The 25,845-nt window shown below is 38.8% G+C and overlaps 3 protein-coding genes across 4 annotated transcripts in view; 2 read left to right on the forward strand and 1 right to left on the reverse strand.

The window, feature by feature from the left end:
* The window catches only part of LOC306878161 (histone-lysine N-methyltransferase SETD2-like), a 38,506-nt gene extending 27,045 nt beyond the window's left edge, over positions 1-11,461 (reverse strand). For both annotated transcript variants that reach the window (XM_079430324.1, XM_079430325.1), the window contains exons 1-5: positions 10,862-11,461; positions 8,558-8,680; positions 7,307-7,328; positions 3,267-7,219; positions 2,985-3,116 (exon numbers count right to left, since the gene is read on the reverse strand). In XM_079430324.1, coding sequence (XP_079286450.1) covers positions 2,985-3,116; positions 3,267-7,219; positions 7,307-7,328; positions 8,558-8,586 — 4,136 coding nt within the window. In that variant the 5' untranslated portion in view covers positions 8,587-8,680; positions 10,862-11,461. The remainder of the gene's footprint in view (positions 1-2,984; positions 3,117-3,266; positions 7,220-7,306; positions 7,329-8,557; positions 8,681-10,861) is intronic.
* Positions 11,462-16,139: 4,678 nt separating this feature from the next.
* LOC306878290 (RNA-binding protein 12B-like) lies at positions 16,140-20,348 on the forward strand. The gene is made up of 2 exons (XM_079430545.1): positions 16,140-16,316; positions 18,006-20,348. The coding sequence occupies exon 2, from the start codon at positions 18,028-18,030 to the stop codon at positions 19,933-19,935; it is 1,908 nt and encodes a 635-aa protein (XP_079286671.1). The 5' UTR covers positions 16,140-16,316; positions 18,006-18,027; the 3' UTR covers positions 19,936-20,348.
* Positions 20,349-21,126: 778 nt separating this feature from the next.
* On the forward strand, positions 21,127-25,007 carry LOC306878291 (uncharacterized protein C8orf88-like). The gene is made up of 8 exons (XM_079430546.1): positions 21,127-21,194; positions 21,807-21,924; positions 22,894-22,970; positions 23,082-23,122; positions 23,270-23,345; positions 23,492-23,601; positions 23,754-23,812; positions 23,923-25,007. Exons 2-8 carry the CDS (start codon positions 21,866-21,868, stop codon positions 23,930-23,932), a joined length of 432 nt encoding a protein of 143 aa, XP_079286672.1. The 5' UTR covers positions 21,127-21,194; positions 21,807-21,865; the 3' UTR covers positions 23,933-25,007.
* Positions 25,008-25,845: the final 838 nt, after the last annotated feature.

Raw genomic sequence — 25,845 nt, forward strand, 5'->3', positions numbered from 1 at the left:
GCTGGAATACGAATTATAATCGATATTTATTGGAAAATGGACGCTATCGATAACTATAACTCGAATCGCTTATGTAAACAAAGGAGGATCTATCGTGTTTTCCCCTATTTTTTCGTTGTTTTGGATTAAAAAGTGGATGCATTTTGAAGAGTGGACCCTTCTCTTGAAATGTATGCTGGTGTGTCTTGGAATAGTCTGAGCTGACCAGCGCTATTGGCGATCAAACGTGAGTACTGCGGTTCGCTTTGTTCATTTTAAATGGCCGGTCTTTCAGCATTTCTGTTAACCCTTTCCTCTCTGGTGTATTGATTTCAAAAACAAGCTCACATCGTTAATCTTGAGTGTTTTAGCTTTCAAATGATATATAGTTAATGATAATTGATTGAATATTGTTCTAAAACAAAGGTAATAAAAAGTCCGACCACGCCCGACCACGCCCTTCCGGCCCGCCCGCGGGCCGATGCGGGTTAACAGGTTAACATAGTTTGCTGTTATGGGTGGGGGTGTTACGTGCTATGCGCATGTGTGTGTGTGCGTGTGCGTGTTTTCTTTCTCATCCCTCCCACTTTTTCTATTGCTCTACTGCTTGCTCTTAGGTTCCTGATTGGACGTGTCGCCCGCTGATCATCGGTGTGACGTCGTCCTCTTCGTCCAATCTGCTTTCGCCCTGCTGGTTTAAAGGTCCTCCCGCGAACTTGGGAGGGAAGCTCGTTTGTGCTTGATTGGTGTGCTGTGCGTCTGTGTATGCTTTGTTTTGCTGGAATGAAGTGTTTTGTGCCTGAAACGGTGCCTGAACCGATACTTATAAAAAAATAATAATAAATGACCAATTAATAATTGGATTGGCCATTAGCACTAAACATTGTCTTTTTCATTCATACTGGACACCAGAGGGCGCCCTCGTGCAAATAATCCACATATCCAGTCACAGAAGTAGCGGAACTAATGAAGCTCCAGGAAGTCCCTAATATGGACAAAGGCATTGCTATTGCTATAACAGAGTAAACAGAAGATATAAACGTTTTGAATGATAAAACAAATACAATAAACACTCGACTACGACAATGTATAGTTTATCTGTGTTATTCAAGCCATCTCTGGTATTTTCATAATAATTAAGTATATTTATAATCCATTGCTAATCGATGTATTATGGCGCTTTTCCACAGCGTGGTACGACTTGGCTCGGCATGGCTCAGAACGGCATGACACGGCCCAGTTTGTTTCCACTGCAGTTTAGTACCGCTTTAGAGTGGGCGGGATTATTCATGTGTCGTTATAGTCGCGCAGCCTCTACTGCCGTGACTCCTGAAAAACTTTTTAATTCTGCGTCGCTCCATTAAGCTCTCGCTGGATCCGCTCCTCGGCTATCAACGAGAGGATCGTCTGTACTTCCTTAACAGACAACGAAACAGCCATTTTTTGGTTGTTTAAAAAAGGTGCGCTCATTCAAAACAGTTGCGTTCAATCCTTCGCTGGCTGTGCCGATTTAAATCTAGTGGGTCTGTTGTGTCTCGTGCCACAAGTTGAATGAGGCAGACAGTGACAATTTTCTCCGGCCAATCAGTGATCAGCAGAGTTTACACATCATGTTTTGGTAACGGTACGGCTCGCTTGGAACCTCGGCCGAGGTGGTACTAAAAAACTTACCAGGTACCGTACCCAGTGGAAAACCCCCCAAAAGTGAGCTGTACTGAACCATACCGTGCTGTACCATGCAGTGGAAAAGCATCATTAGTAGCCTATGAAACATATTTTCTGCCACATTCTGTAATAAGAAGCTACATCAGATCACGAAAGGAAGCATTTAACTGGTGTTGTAGACTAAAAAGTTTATAATGTTCTCTTTTTTTGGACAACAGGTTTAAAAACATGAATACGAGAGAATATTAGCTTTAGGCATTTTAATTTAAGCATGTTTAGCTTAAGCTAGCTAGTTAATGGAAGGCTACCTGCTGCTTCCAGAGCAAGTGTAATTACTGCATTCACACGCTCCTCGGATGCTCTCATTTTCCGAGCTGTGCTTCTAAGTCAGAATGTGAAAACAGCACACTCGCATTACTACAAAGATTTGTTGGACTTGTATTATTAGAGCTTTCCGACTTGAGTTCATGTGCATTTTCTCAGTCGGGAAATAATTTTCACGTGCGGTGCCGGTGATTATGCTTCTTACGTTCGTTTCGGAGAAACAATGGACAAATATTTGAATTGATCGTTCAGGCATGGCACCGAAATGAGGCACACCCTGCACCACTGTCTTTTTGGCTAATTTGTGCAGAACCTCAAAGCTTCATTTTAACCACCAATGCAATGATGCAAGTATTTACCTTAACTCTACATCCTTGCGAAGGGTTGATGTCAAGATTTTATAAGCTGCTGGTTTGGTCTCCCTAGGCAAACACTTACACTACATAATAGAGCATAGAGTTTGGTTTTCAGCTGGGTCTGCAACATAACGTCTTGTCCGTCTGCATCTTTCTTGTGATTTTAGCGCCAGTTTGTTCTCCTGCCCATTATTTACTGCAGTAGTTCCCAGGGAGCTATTTTTTTTTCCTCAGTAATTAATGTTTTTTAAAATGTAGCGAAGTACAATACTTCAAACAAAATATACATAAGTAAAATTTAAGATTTTAAAAATTACTTTAAAAAGTAGAAGTACACAAAAAAGCAACTCAATCACAGTAACTTGAGTTAATGTAATTCGTTACTTTCCACCTCTGTTATTCAGCAATGCTATAGGGATTTCTTCTGTGGTCGTATTCGAAGATTCCACACGACAGCGCCCTCTGGCCTTCAGATGGAGATTTACTACTGATCATAGAACCGTACTACACTGACATGATGCAGCTTTTGCCTAATCGTGATTGTGATTTCATTGCGATTTATCGTGCAGCCCTACATAAACATGATATATTAATTACAGTCTCTCACTAGATACTCTCTACTATGAAGCAAATATTATGATGTAGTTGCAAGACATTTACCACTCAATCATGAGCAAGCGATTGAGGCAATCCTCCCCACAAGCCATCATTCCTCGGGCGCGCTCTTCTCTTGAGAGGATAGCACACTCACACTGCATACGCTTGATGTCTCGATGAGACTTATTCTTCTTGCTGTAAGGACAGAAAGCAGATTTTATGAGCTTTATGAAAGATCAAATTAAATGAACAAACATTTCGTTCAAACAGTGGAGCATGGAGCTGCCAACACCAGGAACATAAAATGTAATTGCCAGGGATAAAAAGGGAAAAATATATACTTACCGTTCTGTCAGATATAAATTTTCTTCGATGAGGTCAAAGTAGGGTGGCATTTTTTTCTGCTTTGCTTTTTCCCTCCAAACAGCTGGATCCACAAAGTCTTTCAGATGGAGCAGTGGGCGCGCCACCTCTTGAATTTGGTGGAATGATTCCTTACCATCTTTCACAACCCTTGAGCTCTCATCCAAAGACTCCCTTTTACTGCTCAGACCAGCCTCTGCCTCATTATCCGATTCAGATTCAAACTCTAGGTGTCTCTTCTTAGGTGGGCCCCTTCCTCGATGAGGCTTTTGGTTGTCTTCTCTAGGGGCTTCCGAGATGTTCTGAATTTCTGTGGTGAAGCTGCAGTTGCTGCTTATCTCATGGGCTTGAACAAATGGGGATGATCCTGGAAGATCAGCAGACAGGATAGATCCTTGTTTGATCCCTACTACCCTGTCATCATCGTGATCATTGGTCAAAGAGTCTGGATGGATCTGGTTAACTGAATCATTATAATGAAAAGGCACATGCGCATTTACTGGTCTGTTGGTTTTAGAGATAGCAGGCTGAGTCCATGGACCTTGTCTGTGACCGCTATCAAACAGAGCAATTCCTGGTTGAGGCGGGTGTTCAGTGCCATGACTGCTGTCCGGTTGCTGAAATGTGCTGCTGGGCTGTTCTGACTGGTTAAAGTCCCAGGCTAAACCATAACCCTTCCCACTGTTGAAGTCAGTGGATTCCCCACAGTGCTGCTTTCCTCCTTTCCTTCCATTCCAGCTATCTGGTCTATCATGGTTTTGATGGTGATCCGATTCAGGTCGCAGAGTCTTTTCAAAACTCTGAAGTGATGCTTGGTTTATTTGGACACTATTTGGTCTTTCTTGGGTACTCCAGTTCTTGTCCACATGAGCACTGGTAGCCTCCGAATGGCTGGTGCTGTCAACCATGTTGCTCTGCGATTGGTAGGAGAGACGTTTAATATCTGGATTTAGCATTGCAGCTTGTGCACTGGCCTTAAAAAGTGCAGCTGATGATTCCTCGAGCTTTGACTGATTGTTAAAGCCATAAGCAAATTCCATATTAATGCTTTCATGCGTATCAGTCTGTTGCTGTCCAGAAAACACTGAGGACCCAGGAGACGGTTCCGTCAAGTCATTTGTCTCAAGAGCAATGGTTGAATTTTTTGGCACAACCACCACAGAGTGCAACCGTTTTAAGGAAACACGCCCATCGTCTGAATCTGAGTCTGAGTCTTCACTCTCACTGTCCTCACTGTGGCATTTACCATCATGGTTTATGGAAACGGGGTCTTGAGTTTCAGGCTTAGGTTTGTCTACACTGATTTTCTCTTTACTGCCAGAACTGCAATTAAGGGGAAGATCGCTAACAACAGGCGCTCTTGTTGATTGAGGATCTTCAACAAGCTGTTTTATAAGTTCACCATGAGTATGTTGGGTTTCAAGGTCAGACGCACAAGAACTTACTTTCTGATGAGATTCAGCTGAGGTTGTATCTCGTATTTGTTCTTCAACAGAATTTTTAGATGGTACTTCAGAGTCCTGTTTCTGTGTACAAGATTCGTCAGGGGTAGTATCGTTCAATACCAAAATGACCTTTTTCACATCTGGATTCACTATTTTCGTAGGGCTTTGATTTTCTGAAGTGGCTTGACCAACAATGTCCCATCGAGATTTTTTAGCACTACAATCCTTTGTCAAAATCCCACTACTGGGTTGTTCAGGATTCACATAATAATTCTCAAAATCTTTTTCACAGAGTTGAGCACTCTGCGTGATGTGGGATGGCCCATCTAATTTAGTGTTTAAATTCAAGCATCCTCCAGGTGGTAATTCTTTCACAGAAAGAGGGTCTGCCAGTGATGCTTCTGAATCCTGATTGGGAGTGTGGCCTACACAAAAGGAGTCAGCCAGTCCTTCTGCCAGAGCTTTACTTTGGATTGGAATCTCATTTTTCATTCCAGGTTTATCAGTGGAACTTCTAACTTCAAGACTTCCACTTGTCGTGGAAGAGGATTCCTTCAATCTTTCAGTTGTCTTGAGACTCTCAGGAACATCTGTGCACTTTCCCAAACTACTAAGATCTTGGTTTGGAGGTTGTTGCTCAGTTTGATTTGTTTTGAACAAATTAACTTTGTGCGTTGCTTCATACATCTGTTGAGAAATGCATTTAGATTTAGGTGGAGTAGAGTTGTCATCAATTTTGCTGCATTCCTTCTGAGGAGTAACTGGGCTGGGGGCTAATTGTGACTGCTTTGTGTTATAACTTGATCTGTCTTTTGATTGTCTCTCTGTTCCAGTAACATTATTTAAAGTCTTGTGATCTGTTGAATCTGTTTTTTTGGAAGATGAAGTCCCAGACACAGATGACCTGTCTGATCCTTGTGACTGACGTTTTTTTCTGTTGTCTTCATCAGAGTCAGAGCTGTTTTTATGGACCTTTTTCTCAGATGTTCGGGATGAGGTAGCTGGGTTAGAATTTGAGGTTTTAGCATTAATCTCAGATTTTGAGTGGGCACTGGATTTCCTGTGAACTGCTTCTGCGTCAGGAGAGCTCTTTCTATTGGATTCAGAGTCATCAGCTTTTAAATGAGATCGCTCTGACTTTGAATGCTGGGTTCTTTTGTCTGACTCAGATGATCGAGAACAATCTGTGGGTTTTGAGTCCCTGTGGGATCTGGAGTGAGTGGATGATTTTGAGTCTTTTTGCGAGCTAGAGTAAGTGGAGGATCGACTTGAGTCACTACCTCGAGTCTTTGTCCGCCGGTGGTCATCCTCTGAGTCAGAGCTGTCACGAGACCTGCCATCGGTTCGTGAACGTGAGCTTCTCCTTTCACGATGAGGAGAACTTCTATGAAACCTCCGCTCAGAATCATGGTAATGTGACCTATCTGACCTTGACTGTCTCTCACTCCTGGATCTTTCGGACCTGGAATAGGAACTAGTTCGACAGCCTCGAGATCTAGACCGTGACCGACTTTTGGTCCTTCTTCTGTCTCTGTCAGAACGAGAAGATCTTGACGATGTATGCCTGGAGTCGCGCTCAGATTTTGAACGAATTGACTCCTTTTCATCTTCTTTCCTATCAAGCCTGGATTTTTCTGACGACTCAGTTTTGGAATTAGAAGATCTTTTTGCTTCGTTACTCGGACATTCCGATTTTATCTTATTTCTTCGGTCACTAGACTTCTGGCTAGATGATGTTCGGATTGAATCCCCATCAGATTCTGAACCTGGAAGCGTGCTATCTGATCGAGGTTGTGATTTTCTGTTTTCCTCATGCTCAGAAATAATGGAAGTATCCTTATCTCCCTTCCCAATATGGGAAGAAACAGGACCTTTAAGGCATGAGTCTACTTTCTCCTGAGGGTTTTCCTCTTTGAGAACTTTTTCAGAGGAACTATCAATGACAGAGTTCTTGTGAGACTGTTGCAATGAGGTTTCAGTTTCAACCTTGGCTGAAGATCTAATTTTGTCTGACTCAGATGGGACTACTGGCTCTGAAATCTCTGCTGAGGCAGTGCTGACAATGAAGTTATCCTCAACAACACTAATGCTGAGAATCTGTTTCTTAAAATGCATCTTTCCAAGAACAGGTTTTGATTTGAGAGGGAAGGATACTGGGGCAGGTGCTGTCTGGGTCTCCCCAACTGCTGGAGTATTTGTATCCACATTCTTGGTTTCATCACTCTGACCTGCTAGATCTGGAGTAGGTACAGGTCCAGCTTGCAGTGCAGAAGAATGTTCACTTTCAGATTTCTCCGGACTTGGTGGGGCTAGAAATACATTTTGACGTGGTTTCTTTGTCTGTGCGAAGCTGAAGGAGACCTTTTGTCGACCCTGTTCCTCAAGGTTTACCTTCGCCTTGGTTCCTTTAGGCAGGAGATGGTTTGTCAATACGACCCTAGGTGCAAGGCCTTTGAATATGACTTGCTTCGGGAGGTTTTCAACCTTGATCTAGTAATATAAAGAATTTATAAAATGAGTATTTTATGTACATTTAACTGAAACAAAAATTGCTAAATATCTGAATTATGCACCTACCGAACAATCTTTCACATCTTCCCTGTTGTCATAAAAGAATAGCAGGAAAGAAAAAAAGAAGAACATTAGTCCAGTCAATTTAAAATCTCATTACAAGGAAAATTAAAAACCTGCTGTGAAAATAACACCACTCTTTTATCCAAAAGCCAAGGACTAATAGTTAAAAAAAAAAGTGTATGAAACACAATGTAGCCCTAGTTTATAATCACTTCCTATTTTTTAAGTCACTTCATACAATAAACAATTGACACTTTCGACAACAAATAAGCAGACTGTTTTCTAGTTCTCATAAAACCTAAATGAAGCTACCAAGCAACAACTAGGTTACATGTTCCTCTGAGACTCCTTTTCTCCATTTGACCTTCATAATAGAGTCACCCAACAATGATAGTAGTAGTAATGGGAGGGGATTCTCATGCCATTCATATCTGTCAGATAGGCAATATTTTAAATCTACCATGACCCTATTTAAAAAAAATTTAATCTCGGCACCATCAAGATTCAAGTATATAATAGAATTTTGATGTGTGATCCACTTTAGCCATTCTAATGCAACAATGATATCGCTAAAATGATATCCCTAATGACACTCACTAGTAGCATAAAATAAACTCAAATAAAGCATGTGAAATAACATTTCATGCAAAAGCTAAAATACTGAACACTGCATAAAAGGTAAATTTGTTAAAAACGCATTTGTCCAAGTTCAAGCAAGTCCAGCACATAAACATGAATAACAAAATAACTGTCTATTCTGACCACAGATTATTGGCCCACAATATTCAGGTCTGAATACAAATTTTCCTCAAATGAAATATATTGTGATAAAATGCTGTGGTATCTCACAGTTTTGTTTTAAAATAACTTTAAGCTGCAGAGTGCAAGGTGAAATACAAAAAGGTTTTAAATCTTTAAGCCTACATATAATATATGCAAGCACTTGGTTATCTAAAATCCCTCAATAGTGCAAAACCAAATTTAGCCCGGGACTGGAGAAACAGGATTAGTATTGCAGGGAAGCATGGCTTAACATTCTTGCATACTGTCCGTTGACACAAAGAGCTAAAGATATATTGGCCCATGAAAAATTGGACATTGAATTCTGCAATTCAAGTTATGAAGAACACTACTGCAAAGACTTTGTGCCAACAACAGCCAAAAGTGAAAGTTGTTTAAATTAACATTCTGCTGGCAGTTTAAGCAAATGTTATTGCACCATATTCCACTCAATAGCCACACTTGGGAGAGTACCTGAGCTCTTGATTCAACAGAGCATCCATTTTGAGGCAGGGCTGATGCTGAGCAGCTTGAAGGACGCTGCAACACTGGGGCAAACCAACTCAGAGTAGTAAGCTCTCTGATACGGTGTCACACCTATGGAGAAGAGACAGCATAACTGCATTCAGGCAATGTATATTCCATGACACAAATATATTTGTCCACTCTATTTGTTATTATTTGTCTATAGATGAAGACTTAAGGTTTCTCATTGCTCAAGGTAATAATTTTGTGTAACCTCACAGATACACCACTGGGACTGTGTTAAATTTATTCTTATAAGAAAGCCACTGTGTTTTTGCTGTCTAGGCCAGTGGCTCTCAACTTGGGTCACAAAAACAGGTCACAAGTTTGTTTTGATCAGGGGTGCGTTTCCCAAAAACAACTATGGTTGCAAGTTCCGTCATTACCAATAGAGTTCAATGGAACGAATGACCATGGTTAGCTAACAATGCTTTTGAGAAACGCACCCCAGGTCGAGGACAATGTTAAAGTTGCAGTGAAACAGAGGTAGGATTTTTCCCCATATATTGCAACAACTGAGTGTAACGAATCTTTAAAAAAACAAAATAAATGAAGCAGGGAACCTGGTTCCATAAATTGATTGTTGATTGGATTTTGCACTGAAAAATGGAGGCAGATGAATGCAAGCTTACAGGGGTGGGCTAAGTGCAAATGATTGGAGAAGTCCTGCATATGCTACCAGAGAGAAGTCTGTCATTTTCACCAGAAGATCCAGTTGCAACATTTTGATTAAAATTGTGAAGTCTAAAATTTGGATGAATTGTTTACAATAAGGTCTGTCATATGCATTTAGAAAATAAAGACATTGTCATGCTTACTTTCAGATGCAACTAATTATATAATTTTGCATGTTAGAGGCTATAAAAGAAATAAGCTTATAAACATTTTAAAAGGGAAACTTCATTTTCCTGTTGATATCAAAGCAAACTTTACAGTATTCCGCTGAACATTCATCTGTCGGTTGAATATCAATGACTAATAGTAATACAATAATTGGCCTAGTATTTGCCCCATGTTTCAGGCAGGTAAGTTTATGTCATATTAATCATTTTGCATTTTACTGGGCTTATACAGTTAAAGGCAATATTCATTCATTTCAATGTTTGTTTTTTTATTATTTAAAATATTTTGTTAATACTACTACTACTGATAACAATAAGCCTTACATTTACTGTGCTTTTCCACAATTTTGTTGAATGGTTATCTGTAACATTACTCGTATAGCAACACGCAGAAGTAAAGTGGAGGGAAGAGCACTTATCTGCTTCAGCAGGACAAACTGCCTTTTGTCTCAAATGCGAAAGATAAACTGCGTGCCCTGGACACACAATATTATTAAGCACGCTTGGTGTTGTGACATAAATGGGTAAAACTGGATTATCTAGTCTATTATGTTCAATAGTAAAAGCTTGATCTTATAATAAAACGATGTTTAAGATCGATATGGTTTGGCAAAGTGGACGAATAAAATGCTTGAGCATTGCAGATGAGCTATCACGCGCATGTGGGTGACATTTGTTTGCACAACATAGCAACATTTTGTCTACAGTTGTCATTGACGTGGATGACAATAACAACACAAGTCAAAATATCAGGTTCTCTAACAGTATGGCCTTCGGTTCGTCACCAGTAGCTCCAACACTGACTGCTTGGTTCATAATGGCAACGCGCCGTAGATCCTCTGACCCTGAACCGCGGGCTGCTAAAAAAATAAATTTACCTCGTGGATTTGAGGCCTGCATGGAGGCCTCGCTGCATCGGTTTTCACTTGTGTTTCCAGAACATATAACGCTATACATTGGCATTACAGCGTTGTCTAATAATATTTTAGATACACTGTGATTTTCTAACAACAAAGAATAGCACATTTTCTTTAAATTAACCCTATTTCCATTTACTGATAGCTCCCTGCTTGTAGCTCGTTGGCTAACTGCAAAGTGAACTGTCGCTCTGGTCACCTCTTGAGACGTCTATGATTGTTTATTTTTTATATCCTAACCTATTTGTTGAGCTTAACTGTTTACCTACAATATATTTTTCTCTAAAATATAATTTCACGATTTGACTTGTGATTTATGGTCTGAAACCACGAAAACGGGTCACTGTAAACGGTGGGTTAGCAAGTTAGCAGCAAAACGACTAACTAGGTAGCTCAATGGCTAGCTAACTGGTTAAAGTCTGTAGTGCATGTAGGTGCTCATTAGGCATGTTCTGTGTGCCAAAACAAACGCATAGCAACCGTAAAGTACTCACTTATACTTCTCCAGTTCGGTTAAGCACTCCATCTTGTAGGACAATGATGGCAACCTCTTTCACTCGATTTTTCCTAAACATCCAGCAGAACACAGACGTCAAATCCACACGGGGCAACAAACTGCTCTCGAAAACACAATTCGCTTGGTGCTAGATGGCATACAGCTAGATCCCAATGCTTGCATTTAATGCTCGGTCCACGGCGATCAAATAAATAGTCTTTAGACGACTCCTCTGTACTGTTTTATCAGTACGAAGCAGGCTGTGGAAGGCACCACTCTTTTTGTTTCATGGTGTAGTAGAGCAGCCTCCGATGATCTGGTGGAGTCCGATGCACCGGTCGCGGCTCCTCCTCTCTCTGCGAGACACAGCTCATGCCGTGAAGGAGGTCGACACGCGCTGCTGTCCAGAGGGACTGATGACGATTTGACCGTTTTGGGGTCTTTGTTATGCTACGAAATCTTCCATAGCAAGAAAACGTGGAATAAAACTGTTTAATTCCAACAGTAACGCACGACGGAGGCAGCTACAGGCTATTTTGTAACGCATTTGGTCAGACGATATGGAAACCGGATGGGCCTTCAGTGGTGTGGGATCCCTACCAAGATATCAATTCAGCATCCGCAATTATTATCAGGGGAAATGTGAAAGTCGGAAGAATTCGGAAAATGGGCAGTTTGTGTATGGCAAGCCGTTTTAACATTTTTTCCTATAAAACTAACTTGTATCTATTTTAATGTTACTAGTCTCAGTAGTAGGCTTATTAAACCAGTAGTGACTAGTAGACCTATCTGTTAATTTCACTAGAAACTATTCATGAGATATTTATTGCTTTTGCTAGTCACTTTCCCAATAGTGACCGATGACTATTCAGTTTTGAGCATAAATAAGAAACGGAAATTTTTGCTATTTAATTAAATGTTGCTGATACTTCTTCCACTTTATAGCAACTATTATTTTTTAGCAACTACTAGCACGTAGTTTTGAAGATCTGTTTCATAGGAATATTAGTTTCTAATGAATACAGTGAAAAATTGAACAGGTACTAGTTGCTATTGTATTACTTATTACTAGTAATTTACAAATACACTGTAGTAACAAATACTAACAACAATAAATTAAAAATACATAAAAATTAAAATACTAGTTAATTTTAAGAAATAATGTTAAACAGCTTGCAGTTTATGTGGAGACTGAAATGCATATCATGACCTGTTATAAGCTTTGGATCACTTTTCTCTGAATAATAATAATTATTATTATTATTAACAGACATTTCTCAATCTGTTGTATTAAGCAGTATCTTAATAAAAGCGAGATTTCATTTATATACTGATATGTGTGTAGTTTTATGAAAATATGGTTCTTTGTGGAACCAAAAATGGTTCTTCTATGGCATCGCTTGAAGAACCTTTTTTTAAGAGTGTATAAAGTATTTTAAAAGACACTTCATGGCAATAAATTGTTAAATGCTTTGTGTAGTGATGCCACAGATACCACTGAAATATAGGTGATTTTTAACTGAATGTCTAATTGCGTGATAGCAGTTGTGTTTGATGTTTTCCGTGGTAGACAATGCAGTCAATTTGTTTAGTTACTAATCATATACTTGATGGCAGGTATTCTAACTAGAATAACTAACAGACATCTCAAGCCACAGGTGTGGTCATTGGCTTTTGTAATATAAACATGTCTTAAACAATTTAATGATCTGCACCTTGTCTCTTCTGTGGTCTATTCATCTTGCATCAGTGTGTGTTTTCTTATAGAAGGAAAAAAATAAATAAACCAATTATTTACTTTGCAACTTTATTGGCGATTTCAGCTGAATTAGGGCTGTTAAAAAGATAGAAATATTAAAAAAACACAGCATTTTTACTTTATAATCACGTTTGTTGTTTGGTATTGATGCACAATACTTGAGCATTGTTGATCAGGGTATGATGTGTCAGTTATTGCTCATCTTTATCTCACTGTTCAGTCGACAGGTCCTGGCTCTCAGCTTCATGAGGAGATTTGTGATGAGTTTCCAGTAGGAAACATCCTGACAGTTCCTTGTGGTGCCCCGTAGTGGACAGAGCCCTCTACAAAAATATTAACACCCGCTAAGCACAGGTGCACCTTTTCCTTTCCTTGAGACCCAAATTTGATGAATTATTTGTAATTCTTTATATTTTCTCGTTTCTACAGGTCTGATGTTGTGTTGCTATCTTCAAATAGCCTTTTCTGTCTAAACATGGTTTGTTTGGAATTCACAGGGAGAACACTACCAAATTCATCACAGGTCCCACCTAATGACAGACCTGTACGTTTGGATACAATTAGGGCATTTACTGTATTTTCTTTCTTATGTGTTTTATTTCTTCTTCTTTTTTCATGATTTTTTTAACTTTTATTTGTGAATATAGTACCTCAGTACTCTGCTCAGTATAATTATTAGGCAGGGTTGGCAGCTAGCCATGGTAACCAGGACAACTCCTTTATCATGTCTAAAGCCCCACAGAGGTTAAAATGAGGGCATCATTGTGTTCACTGAATCAGTAACCCTTTGTTGCATCTCAGTTTTACAGGAATCTGCTCACAGGACCGTTCTGAAATCAGGTTTGTAAATATAACGAGTGTCATTTGGTTGTTATTGCCCAAACCGTGAAACAAGTATCTAAGCAGGGCCATAACCACCATAGACATTGAGGGTTGAAAGTCCCCTACAATAATTTGATATAGTCAAACTATAAGAAATACAGGCCTATGATTACTGTATTGTAAATGATTTCACAGTTAGCCTTATATTAAGTATTAAATTAACACTAGCAATATACCATTTGAGTCTTTCTGGTTTGTGGCCATCTTACTATGTATATACACTGAACAAAATTATAAACGCAACACTTTTGTTTTTGCCCCCATTTTTCATGAGCTGAACTCAAAGATCTAAGACTTCTTCTATGTACACAAAAGGCCTATTTCTCTCAAATATTGTTCACAAATCTGTCTAAATCTGTGTTTGTGAGCACTTCTCCTTTGCCGAGATAATCCATCCACCTCACAGGTGTGGCATATCAAGATGCTGATTAGACAGCATGATTATTGCACAGGTGTGCCTTAGGCTGGCCACAATAAAAGGCCAGTCTAAAATGTGCAGTTTTATCACGCAGCACAATCGACCTGACTGCAGTTCGTCGTCGTAACCGATTTGAGTGGGCAAATGCTCACATTCGATGGCATCTGGCACTTTGGAGAGGTGTTCTCTTCACAGATTAATCCCGGTTTTCACTGTACAGGGCAGATGGCAGACAGCGTGTATGGTGTCATGTGGGTGAGCGGTTTGCTGATGTCAACGTTGTGGATCGAGTGGTCCATGGTGGCGGTGGGGTTATGGTATGGTCAGGCATATGTTTTGGACAACGAACACAGGTGCATTTTATTGATGGCATTTTGAATGCACAGAGATACCTTGACAAGATCCTGAGGCCCATTGTTGTACCATTCATCCACGACCATCACCTCATGTTGCAGCATGATAATGCACGGCCCCATGTTGCAAGGATCTGTACACAATTCCTGGAAGCTGAAAACATCCCAGTTCTTGCATGGCCAGCATACTCACCGGACATGTCACCCATTGAGCATGTTTGGGATGCTCTGGATCGGCGTATACGACATCGTGTTCCAGTTCCTGCCAATATCCAGCAACTTCACACAGCCATTGAAGAGGAGTGGACCAACATTCCACAGGCCACAATCAACAACCTGATCAACTCTATGCAAAGGAGATGTGTTCCACTGCGTGAGGCAAATGGTGGTCACACAAGATACTGACTGGTTTTCAGACACCCCCAATACAGTAAAACTGCACATTTTAGAGTGGCCTTTTATTGTGGCCAGCCTAAGGCACACCTGTGCAATAATCCATGATTAGACCGCATGATTATCTCGGCAAAGGAGAGGTGCTCACTAATACAGATTTAGACAGATTTGTGAACAATATTTGAGCGAAATAGGCCTTTTGTGTACATAGAAAAAGTTCAGCTCATGAAAAATGGGGGCAAAAACAAAAGTGTTGCGTTTATAATTTTGTTCAGTGCATGTATATGTATATATGCATTTGTATACTGTGTGTGTGTGTGTGTATATATATATATATATATATATATATATATATATATATATATATATATATACACAAATCTAAAAACAAAACTCACAAGTGTTGAAATTCAGATTTTAAAAAAGCATAATCTTTAAATGTCTTGAGATCAGATATTGTGCCATCATGGTTAAGAGAAGAAATTATAGATGTTATTATTTTCAAATAGTTTGAATTGTTTACTTTACAATAAATTGTAGTTTTTACTGTTCTTCTTTCTTTTTTCCTCAAACCCTTTAAAATTTCCCAATAAATAAGTTACTAATTATAATTAAATAATAGTGGTTAATAAGTAGTAATTGTCTACTAAGCAGGCCCTGCATGGAATCTGTGTAAACATACATGACACTACTTACTTACTTTTGTCATTTAGCAGACGCTTTTGTCCAAAGCGACTTACAAATAAGAAAAAGTAACTAAAACTAAAAGTTACAACTCTATAAATACTATATACCCACATATTTAAGAAAATAAAGAAATTAAATAAAATTGACACATGCATATAACAACATTTCAATAATAAACATATAAATGAAAAACTCAAATAGAAAGCGATACTTCTATCCCTTGTCCCTGCCCGGTGGAGTCGCACTAAAAAGAGAATTTCAATTTATATCAAAGCAGATTTCTAAAAATATGTAATATTTAAAATATTGTAATAATATAGTAAAATATAGAATGAATAATATAATCAAAAGATTATATAAATTAATAAATAAATATTGGCCTAAGTAGTTTGGCATAATGTTTCATTATTTCTTTAAAAAAATGTGAAGCAGATTTGTTTCAAAATTATATCTACATTGAATATTTTTTTTAAAATCCATTTTGTTATGCAACAAGAAAACCAAATTAGACATATGTGTCAAGGTCATTACTTCTTATCACATATTTGACCAGTTTTGTTCAGGTCACATTAAGCGTTTTTACTTGGTTACACCACGTGACATATTTAGATCGATTAAATCAAGATATTTGAAGTGTGTAGTGTATTTTGTAAGCGCATCTATTTTTAATTGTATACTTTATTCACAGAAAACGGCACGAGGCCGGTCAGACACACAGGCGTCCATTGGGTGTTTGGAGTGTTATTTGAGTTTCAGTGTTCAGCGCCTCCGGGATTTCGTAGTTCTGCTGATGGCGGTGGAGGAGATGCGGATGCTCTAGTTTCTTGCAAAGCGTCCTTGCTTCAGATATCATAACAGCGAAATTGTTGCTTAGTCACTGAATCGGAAAGACGACACCGCAGAGCGCGATTTAATTTTTCATTCTTTTATATTTGGAAAGGATTTATCTCCTTTGTTTTGTGTAAGTTTGATTAATACTGTGCGCGTCACATTCTGGGCCTCTCAGGTTTACTGATGCTACCGAAGACAGCTGCACTCTTTGTTTTCACTGATGTTTTCAGCTATAGTGAAGTTGGCGGTGGTGTTTTAGTCGAAGACCGTGTGTTCATCGTGTATCAGCGTATAGTGTGCTGGTTAAAACTGCTGGGTTGTTGGTTTGGCTAAAATTGACGATGATTGTGAATGCTAACATAGCTAAGATAGCTCGCGGTTCACCACAAATAGCAAGTAAGTTACAGATGTGTCGAAAAGAGAGGTTCTACAAAGGTGTAATAGTCACCAGTGTTGTGATTTAAAACCGCTTGAATTAAAAGTGAAACGTGCAGCACGGATTATGCTGTGGCTCGATGTGACTGTGTGGTGGAATTGAGAGCTCAGTCGTGCATTGGTTACATTAAAAAATGCAGCAAAATGGGATATTTTGTTGTAAAGTCGGTGGAAGACTCCTTCCTTTTACTTCCTAAGAGTTGATGATCTCTGGCCTTGGGACTTGACAGTCGAATTTATTTTATTTTTTCCCCCCAAGATTTTTCCTTTAAAATTTGATAGAAAACGGTTCTAATTTGTTTAATTCTGGACAGTTCGGATGTACATTTGGTGTGAGCTTTGTGTGTTAATTTGCAGTAAAATGGAAAGTTTGCTCGAGGGTAAACTGCATTTCTGAGTCTCATTGTTTGCTTTTAAAGCCGTGGTTCCCACCCTTTTTACTCCAAGGCCATATTGTCCAAGAGAATGTATTTCTTTTGGTACTTTGCTTTAATGACTTTACCATGATTAAATATGATTCATTAAAATATGAAGTCCCAGCTTGTGTTCCTTTGCCAGTCTTGTTCCCTGCTCACCTTCCTCATTCTTTCCTGTATCCATCCTTCACTGTGCCACCTAAAAAGGGCAAAATTACATAACAATAGATCCTTTGGCAAAATTGAGTTTGCTTAGGCCCCCTTCTTGAGAACCACTGATTTAAAAGCATTTATAGTTCAGATGTTGCACTGAAGGGAGGTGGAATTGTGTGTTTGGTGTATTGAACTCTTGTTTTATTATTCGGTTTGATGGCTGTGCAGTTTGTAAGTGGCTGTTGAGCTTCATGTTAAGGGCCTTGTTATTTTAAATACTTCAGGAGTTGATGTACTCCATTGTCTGCTGTTGATAAGTTTCTATTGGAAACTGTGGATATTACAAATCTATAACAGAGTTTAAAAGTACAAAGTATTTTACAGTTAGTGCAAAGCAATATGTGACTTTTTAGCTGTACGGATGCTAGTAGCGATATCTATAAATTCTTGAAACTGATACGTAGTTTCTCTCTGATAGTGTGGTAGCTGATAATTTGATTTATGGAGTTCATATTACGTGCACATTTTCATGCGGAAACTGAAAAAATTATGTCGAAGGTTGTAAAACTAGCCTTTCCTGTTACTCTGAATCTTGTGAAACGGTTGTTTTTCTGGATCCGAAGACATTAGTATTTGCTGCAGACTGGCTGTTATTGTTGTTAATTGTTTTTTGGCTTTGAGAAGTCAGTTTCACTTAACTTTGCAGTTTAACCTTGGTTTGAAAGTGAAAGTTGGGATCTCTTTTGAATATTGTGATACGGAGGCAATAGTTGAGTCAGCGATAACGCTATTATATGTGCCCCTTTTGTCTGCAGGTCCTGTTGTGTGTGCTCCATCATGGCTGTGGTCATCCGATTACAGGGACTCAGAATCACGGCTGGTTCTGAGGACATTCGCAATTTCTTCACTGGGCTCAGAATCCCTGATGGTGGGGTTCATATAGTTGGTGGGGAGCTTGAGGAAGCTTTCATAATATTTGCATCTGATGAAGATGCAAGACGAGCGATGACGCGCTCAGGGGGCTGCATTAAGGGCTCTCCCGTCAACTTGCTCCTGAGTAGCAAGTCAGAAATGCAGAGTGTTCTCGAGGAAAGCACTAGAAGTTCTGAGTCAAAAAGCAGGGGCATGTACAAGGAGGTTGTCAAAAGTCCTTCTGCGGAACGAGGTCCTCTGCCATTCAATAAGGACCCGAGAGCAGACACGCGAAGGCCGGATCATCAAGAGATGAGGAACAGGCCTTCTCTATCTTCATTCAGTGAGACGCGACACCAGAGAGAAGGGAGCGCGTCAGAGAGAGATGAGGTTTATCTGAAATTGACAGGGATGCCATTCTCTGCGACAAAGGACAACGTCCATAGCTTTTTCGATGGGTTACAGATTGATGACATTATGTTTTTGAGAAACCCCCGAGGAATGCCTAATGGACAGAGTATTGTGCGCTTTGCTACCAAACAGGATGCAGTTGAAGGTCTGAAGAGGGATCGAGAATACATGGGACCGCGGTATATCCAAGTAACAAGATGCTCTGAGGAGCAGTGGCTGGCGGAAGGAGGTCTCGTTAAACCGGACAGTCGGAAAAGAGCGTCCTTAGAGCGAGCGAGATCTCGATCTCCCCTTTCCTACAAGTCAAGATCACGATCGCCCTCTCATGAAGAATACTGCGTCATGTTTGAGAACTTGCCTTACGTGGTTGAAAAGAGAGATTTGAGGGTGTTACTTCATCCGGTTTCTTTGAAAGATGATCAGATTATTATCTTTGCCCAAAAAAAGGATGATAGGACCAGATCGGCTGTTGTGGTGTTTAGAAGTCTCACAGACTATTGTGCTGGCTTGGCTCATAATAAGGAAATGTTGATGAACAAGGTAGTGTACGTGTCACCTATCTCCAAGGAGAAAATGGTCACCTTATTGGAATCGTCTGTTGATTCGAGAGACGAGGGAAAAGGATCGAGCCGTTCTGCGGAAGCGCCCCAGTCTCAACGAAACAATCCTGACTCGCAGTTGAGGTGTCTCTATGTGCGCAATCTCCCATTTGACGTTCGTAAGGTGGAGATCATGGACTTCTTTCATGGATTTCCGCTCTCAGAGGATAGGGTTGTCTTATTGCGGGATGAAAGAGGAGCTGGGCTCGGTGAGGCTTTGGTGATCTTCCAATCTGAGAAGGAGGCCATGACGGCACAGTCCCTAAACGGACAGAGGTTTCTTGGCTCCGAAGTCATGCTTAAGTGCATAACAATGGGCCAGATGCAGAAGTTTGGCGTCAATGACCAGTTGATGGATAGCCCACAAGAAAGGAACTTCCAGAGAGCCGAAGTTTTCAACGATGGTCCTCGTTTTTCGAACACCCAGATGCCCCGAGATGATTGTGAGATGCCGCCTAATTTGCGCCAGGGTTATGGAGGTCATGATCACTTTGAGCCTAATTTTGGCCGCAATGATGCATTTGGACCGGGACCGGATGGTAATGGACATCAGTGTTACGGAACACCTGACCAACAACTTGACTGTCCGACTTGTCTTAAATTGGTCAATCTACCCTCTCAGATAAGGATCGATGAGATTTATGACTTCTTCTATGGATACAGAGTGATTCCAGGTTCTGCCTCCTTGCTGTATGATAGAAATGGAGCTCCCAAACGTTCAGCAACGGTAGCTTTCGAAACCCACAGAGAGGCGCTCACTGCTCTTCAAGAATTAAATGGACGACCAATTGGCACCAAGAGAATTCAGATTTTGTTTTTGTAGATATGCTTTTGGACTACAGTCTTGATGTTTTTCTTTATTTCCTTTTTTAAAGTTGTATGTGCTTTTTCACTGATTTAACAAGTGAAGACATTTTTTTGCCTGCTTTTCATAAATCTGCCGATGAAACTCTGCATTAAGTTAGATTCATACCTTATATCTTGACTGTTTGAAAATAGTGCATTTGTATGCATGTCAGTGACAGTATCTAGACTCAGTATTATTTGTGCTGTTGAAAGTTTTCCCCCAGAGTAATGACTACAATTTTAGATTTCACTAAATATGTCACCAATATATTTTGTTTTCAGATAAAATCAGATCTAAAAGAATCTTTTTAACATTGTGAAATTGTAAATTTCTTTCTACAATTGTCAGTTCATGTTTAGTGCTATTAAAGGCATCAGCTTGTTCTTCTGATTTCTCTCTGACAAGTGTTTTTTTTTCTTGCAGTGGTTCACAATCGGTTTCTTGCCCAGTTGATGCAGTTTTATTTGCGATCCAATAATGATATTGTGATGCATTTTCAACAAGTCTGTCTTAACAATTGCTATATATATATATATTTATATATATACATATTGCATACTTTTATGTAGATTTGATAATTTATGTAGTTGATGTTTATTCCATATTGTCAACCACAGCATGCTGTTCAATGTAGATAGTTTATCAGCATTCAGGTCTTTTTCTTTTTACCAAACAGACTGTTCTGCAATGTGTTAAGCTCATTTTCATGGGATCATTTTCCACATGATTCAATCCACAGCAGTCAAATACACTCGTACCCACAACTGCTTTTAATAATCGCTCGGCTGAGAAAGAAGAAACCACTAGAGGTAACTGCAGTACAATGGATCAAGTAAAAAAGAATAAATAAATACTGCCTTGGTAGAAGTGTGGGCCTGACACTTGAAAAAGGACCGGGAGAAGGTAATACGAATTCTGGAGATGGTTAGGATTGTAATTATGTAGAAGTAAAGGGAGTTTGGCACACCATGCTTTGTGAAGAGCAAAACAATTAAATGTAATTCACTACATCAAAGAAAATGGTTATACTGCCAAGAGTGCTTAAAAGGGATAAATTGTAGGTATTAATCTGGGAGATTCAATAATTTCATGCAAAGAGCATGCTAGTATAATATTATATATAATATTAATAATATAGTAAATATATAATATTTTTTTTCCTTCTTTGTAGCAATGTGATTTACTATCATCAAGTAATGATAGGGAGGCAGGACAGAGAGTGCTGTAACAAACAGGTAAGAGGTCATGGGTCAGAATGGCCAGTGCAAATGTTTTGTGTAGTCAAGTAAACCCAAAGCAAAGGTTTGGGTAAGAAGTTGTACACAGCAGTTTAGAAAGGGGCAACTATAAGCCTTTGTTAATCAAAACTAGTTCGCTTTGTTCAGCAGGTTGGTAGTCTAAGTAAATACACTAGCACTCAGTTAAATAAATGTAGTGCAATACAATTCTTATCAGATTCACAAGATGCAGAATCATTCAGTAAAGCACCTAAGTACCAGTAGCCTACATATAAAGAACATTTCAGTGTTTGAATGCTTACATTTATCTAATGACCAAATCATAACTGAAAACCTTTCCCCAATTAAGCTTTAATTAATGAAGCACGAGGAAACATCTATTTGCTATACTTTTTTCTAAACCCACAGTAAGATAGCCTCATCCCATCGGTGGATACAGAGCATTTTATGCATCATAATGATAATGTTGTTTGGTTTTAGGAGATCCGACCTGTTTCGAGAGAGAGAGAGAAAATAATTGCAAATAAACTTTTCCCCTCAAAAACTAGCTAACAATGAAAGATGTGGATAATTACAATTTAAATATGATTTTGTGTGTATGTGAGGCAGTGTGAGAGTTCATCCGCAGTGATAATGAACGCACAGAGAGAGTCACGAGCTCAGGCGGAATGACGGAGACAGACAGCGCGGGGAGGACTGAGGCTGGACGCTTTGTCAGTGAGAACTTGTAAGTTGCCGCTGTATTATAATTTGGCGTTTATTTTGGACTAATTATGTTGTGACATTCTTCTGAGTTAATTTTTTGTCTGTTGTGAAGATGTTATGTGGTAAGAACTACATTATCAAGGGAAAAGTTCGCAGTCATGGTGGCTAGCAGCTAGCACCGTTGATGCCGATTGAGTCAGATGATAAAGTTCACGCCACCTTTATTTCCAGTATTTTACACGTATTTAACTTTGGTATGTGCCGTTCTTTGTTTTTGCAGTTCAACAGGACGTGTTTTCGCAAAGTACATTTACCTGACTCATTCGTCGTGTGAAATATTAAAACTGAACTGATTGATGTTTTAGGGAAGCTGCCAATATCCCTCATCTATCATCATACATTTTTCTGGGTTTTTCCTCTTATGTTTCTGAATATAAAAATAAATGTTCTGAGTGCATCCCCTGCCTTAGATTGGTGGCCATCTGCCTCAGTTATAATGCATTGTACAGTTATGTATGTGTTAGTGTACAGAAACACCTGTTGCTGAGCTATAAACAACCAATATTTACTTAAATATCATGAAAAATTTATGTTAATGTAACCCACCAATGCATGTTATCAAAATGAGTGATGTTAACAAATATACTTGACTTCATAATGGCATGGATGGGATATCATGATGTTCTGATATTAGTCCGCAACCTAGTTTATGTGCTTATTTTTTCCACTTTAACTCAGAATTGAGCAGTAAATGTTGGGGGAGGGAACTCTGACTTCTGAATGCTCAAGCAAATATTCTACATTTTATTACCAAATGTATGGCTTTTAGACATGGAACGATTTAATAAAAAATAAAATGTGTGTCTGATTCTATAGTGGTTCCATATAGAGCCAGATATCGCCCCATTGCTTGGCAAAAAAAACACATGCATTTATTACTTTATGAATGCTGGCATCAAAATAATATGCTGAAATATTTGTCCTTAAACAGAAAAATGGATGTGTCAAAAAGGATCATCAGAAATCTGGAACCAGCGAGACCACTGCGCCGTCTGAACATAAATCAAGGTACAAAACATGAATGTTCACACTGGTGCAAAGTAATGTATTCAGTTGATGCCAGTTTGATAATGGTTTTCTGTGTGTGTTTGTGTGCTTCTTTGGATATCTCAATTATAGTGCCTCAAAGCTATGCTGAAATTAAGACGGTGGAAAAGCCAGTAAGACCAATTTTAATATTTTCATGCTTTGGAATTTAATTGCAGATGCTGGCCTCTTTTTTTTGTTTAGTTTCTTTGTTTTTTTACTTGTCTTTTTCCTCTGAGTGTCTTTTTTTTTGTCCAGTAACTCTTTTTTACTGTGAACAGGACAACATTATTAAAGTGGAGCATTTCTATGAAATCCTGCATCTTCAAAGCACCAGCACCCAACCAAAGAAGAAAGGCAAGTGTCTGTTTCAGTATAAATTCCCTAAAAGTATCAGGGAGATAATTATACCTGGATTTAGAAGAAAAACAATTCACTGATAATATAAAGTAGATATAATAATACTTTTTGTTGTTTGTGATTATAATACTGTTTTGTTGTAGCCGAAAGAATTTGCTACACTCGGGACTTCCTCATCAAGTTGGCAAGTTGTCCAATGGCTAAGAAGAAACCGGAGTTTTTACCAGAACATCCAATCGTTTTGGAGAATGGAGTGAGTTATCTACAGATTTGATTGGATTTTTTTCACTTTGATTATTTGAAGCACTTTTTGAGGATTTTCTATAGGTGGAGGTTTCTATAGGTGTGTGATAATGAACATGCATTGCAGAACTTTTCCAATTTTCATCTTTTCATCCAATCTAGAGAAAAAATCATGTGCCTGAATACTTCATCGACAACTACAACAACAACAATGAGGACTTGTAAGTGTATTCATCAAACTAATATCACAACCCTTATTATTTTATGTTACATATTAATGTATTTACTAATGGATGATTAACAGTTTATCCCTATATACTTCTTTTCATAGGACTGCCTAATGTGGGGAATTTCTTAATCTCTTTTTTTTTTTTTTTTTTTTTATTGCCCTCAAACTGCACTGCATTGGGGACCAAGTGGAAAGGATCACAAGTTAAATTGATAACTTTTATGGTTATGAAGGGTAAAAAAAACATTTCATCTTAAGCTTTTCAATGAAAATGGAAGCTAAGAAATTCTAAAAAATGTGAAACAGGTGTTGCAATGCTTGTTCCTAACCAGTCCACAGTACAGAGAGTTAAATGATACTGACAGCACTGATGCCTTGATCCTTGTAAAAGATTCCACATCCTAATTTATATAAACTCACTCTCCTTTCTTGACCATACACTTTAGTTTTTACCTTCTAAAACATTTGTAATGTCAAACTCAGGCTTTTGATCCTTGCCTAATGTAGGTTGTGCTCTAAAACGGTTGTTCATGGTCATGGTCTGTGGTGTTAAAATGAGTTTTTTGTGGCTATTTGGTCTTGAAGTGTTAAAGATTGAAGTGGACCTTAAATTATAGACTGACTTCTGGCAAGTTCATATACCTGAGTTACACTTACACTACTAGAGAGTCAGATTGGAAATGTTTTCACTTTGCTTAACTGTATTAAGACTGGACATTATAGAGAGAATGAGACTGGCAAGCAAAACACTCATTATCATTTGACAATTATTGAGCCTGTGGATGGGTAATAAGCTTTTTTAAAAGTAAAGTAAGCTGTTTTCACTCGCAAGCATCACACTTGAAAATAGATTTCTTTGTTTATATGCATATGTCTTAAAGTTATTTCATTCATTGCTGTGAAGTGGTTTGGAGCACCAAACAAGTGTTTGTTACAGTACTGTAGCCTTCTCAGTATTATAATATTATCTTATTAAAAAATGTTAAAATAATCGACCACTCTGGATCTTATGCAAGGATTTTTTTTTATTATTATCATTTTTTTATTTCCCCTGATTTGCACACCTGGGCAGAGGCAATATTTTCTTTTGTATCACACTGTAATTTGTCAACCTGTTGTCTCAACTTGAAATTGGATTTATTCCACTAAATACACTCATTAAAGAAATATTTCTTTTACATGCTGCTTAACTGTGGTTTTTTTTTTTTTTTTACATGCGTACATTTGAGCTCAATGTATACAGTTTATTTTATATTGAAGAAAACAAATATCCAACACATGTCTGTGTTGCTAAACTGCTTTAGTTCAACCACACTGGTGGGTTTTTGAGCATGAACTGCCAGTTTAAGACCCTGATTCTCAGTTGGATTCAAGTCAGGATTTTGACTAGGTCACTCCAACACTTTAGCTTGCTTTTTTGTTGTTGTTGAGCCGTTCAGATGTGGACTTAATCTTATGCATTGGATCATCTTCTTGCTGCGTAATCCTGTTGGGCGTGAGTTTCGATTTACGGACTGAAGACCGACTTAATTATTTGTAAGTGTTCCAGGCCTTGAAGCATCCCCACACCAGTACATTGCCATAATGTTTTTAATATGATAAATTCAGAACATTTTCCACAAAATTCAAATCAGCTTTAATGGTTTAGCAGTGCTTTTTCATTCCACGGATGCCGTTTTTGGGCCAGTGTCTTTCTGATAATGAAGTCATGAACGGTGGCCTTTATCCATGCTAGAGAGGCATGGTCTTCCTACGGTCTTTTATGACTTTGTGTATAAGTGTTTGCTGTGGTCTTGGAGGAATTTCGGAAGGTCGGACACTTCTGGGACGGTTCGCTTCTGTTTGCTTCTGTTAAAGGCTCTTTGGAGTCCAAGAACCTTTAAAGTAGCTTTGTAACCCTTACAGATAGATGTATTTCAATCACCCCCTTCCTCGTCATTTTCGCTATCTCTTTCGCCTTTAGCATAGTGCGTTACTGGGTAAGACCTTTTAATCAAATGAATGCTGTTGAAAAAGTTGTATTTA

Source organism: Barbus barbus (genome assembly GCF_936440315.1).
Source record: "Barbus barbus genome assembly, chromosome: 12".
Lineage (NCBI taxonomy): Eukaryota > Metazoa > Chordata > Actinopteri > Cypriniformes > Cyprinidae > Barbus > Barbus barbus.

What these genes read in the sequence shown, in the direction of transcription:
- LOC306878290 (XM_079430545.1), top strand. Translation starts at nt 18,028, where the DNA reads ATGGCTGTGGTCATCCGATTACAGGGACTCAGAATCACGGCTGGTTCT.
- LOC306878291 (XM_079430546.1), top strand. Translation starts at nt 21,866, where the DNA reads ATGACGGAGACAGACAGCGCGGGGAGGACTGAGGCTGGACGCTTTGTC. An exon ending in CCGTCTGAACATAAATCAAG is followed by an intron (nt 22,971 to 23,081) that starts GTACAAAACATG and finishes TCTCAATTATAG; the next exon opens with TGCCTCAAAGCTATGCTGAA. An exon ending in CAATCGTTTTGGAGAATGGA is followed by an intron (nt 23,602 to 23,753) that starts GTGAGTTATCTA and finishes CATCCAATCTAG; the next exon opens with AGAAAAAATCATGTGCCTGA.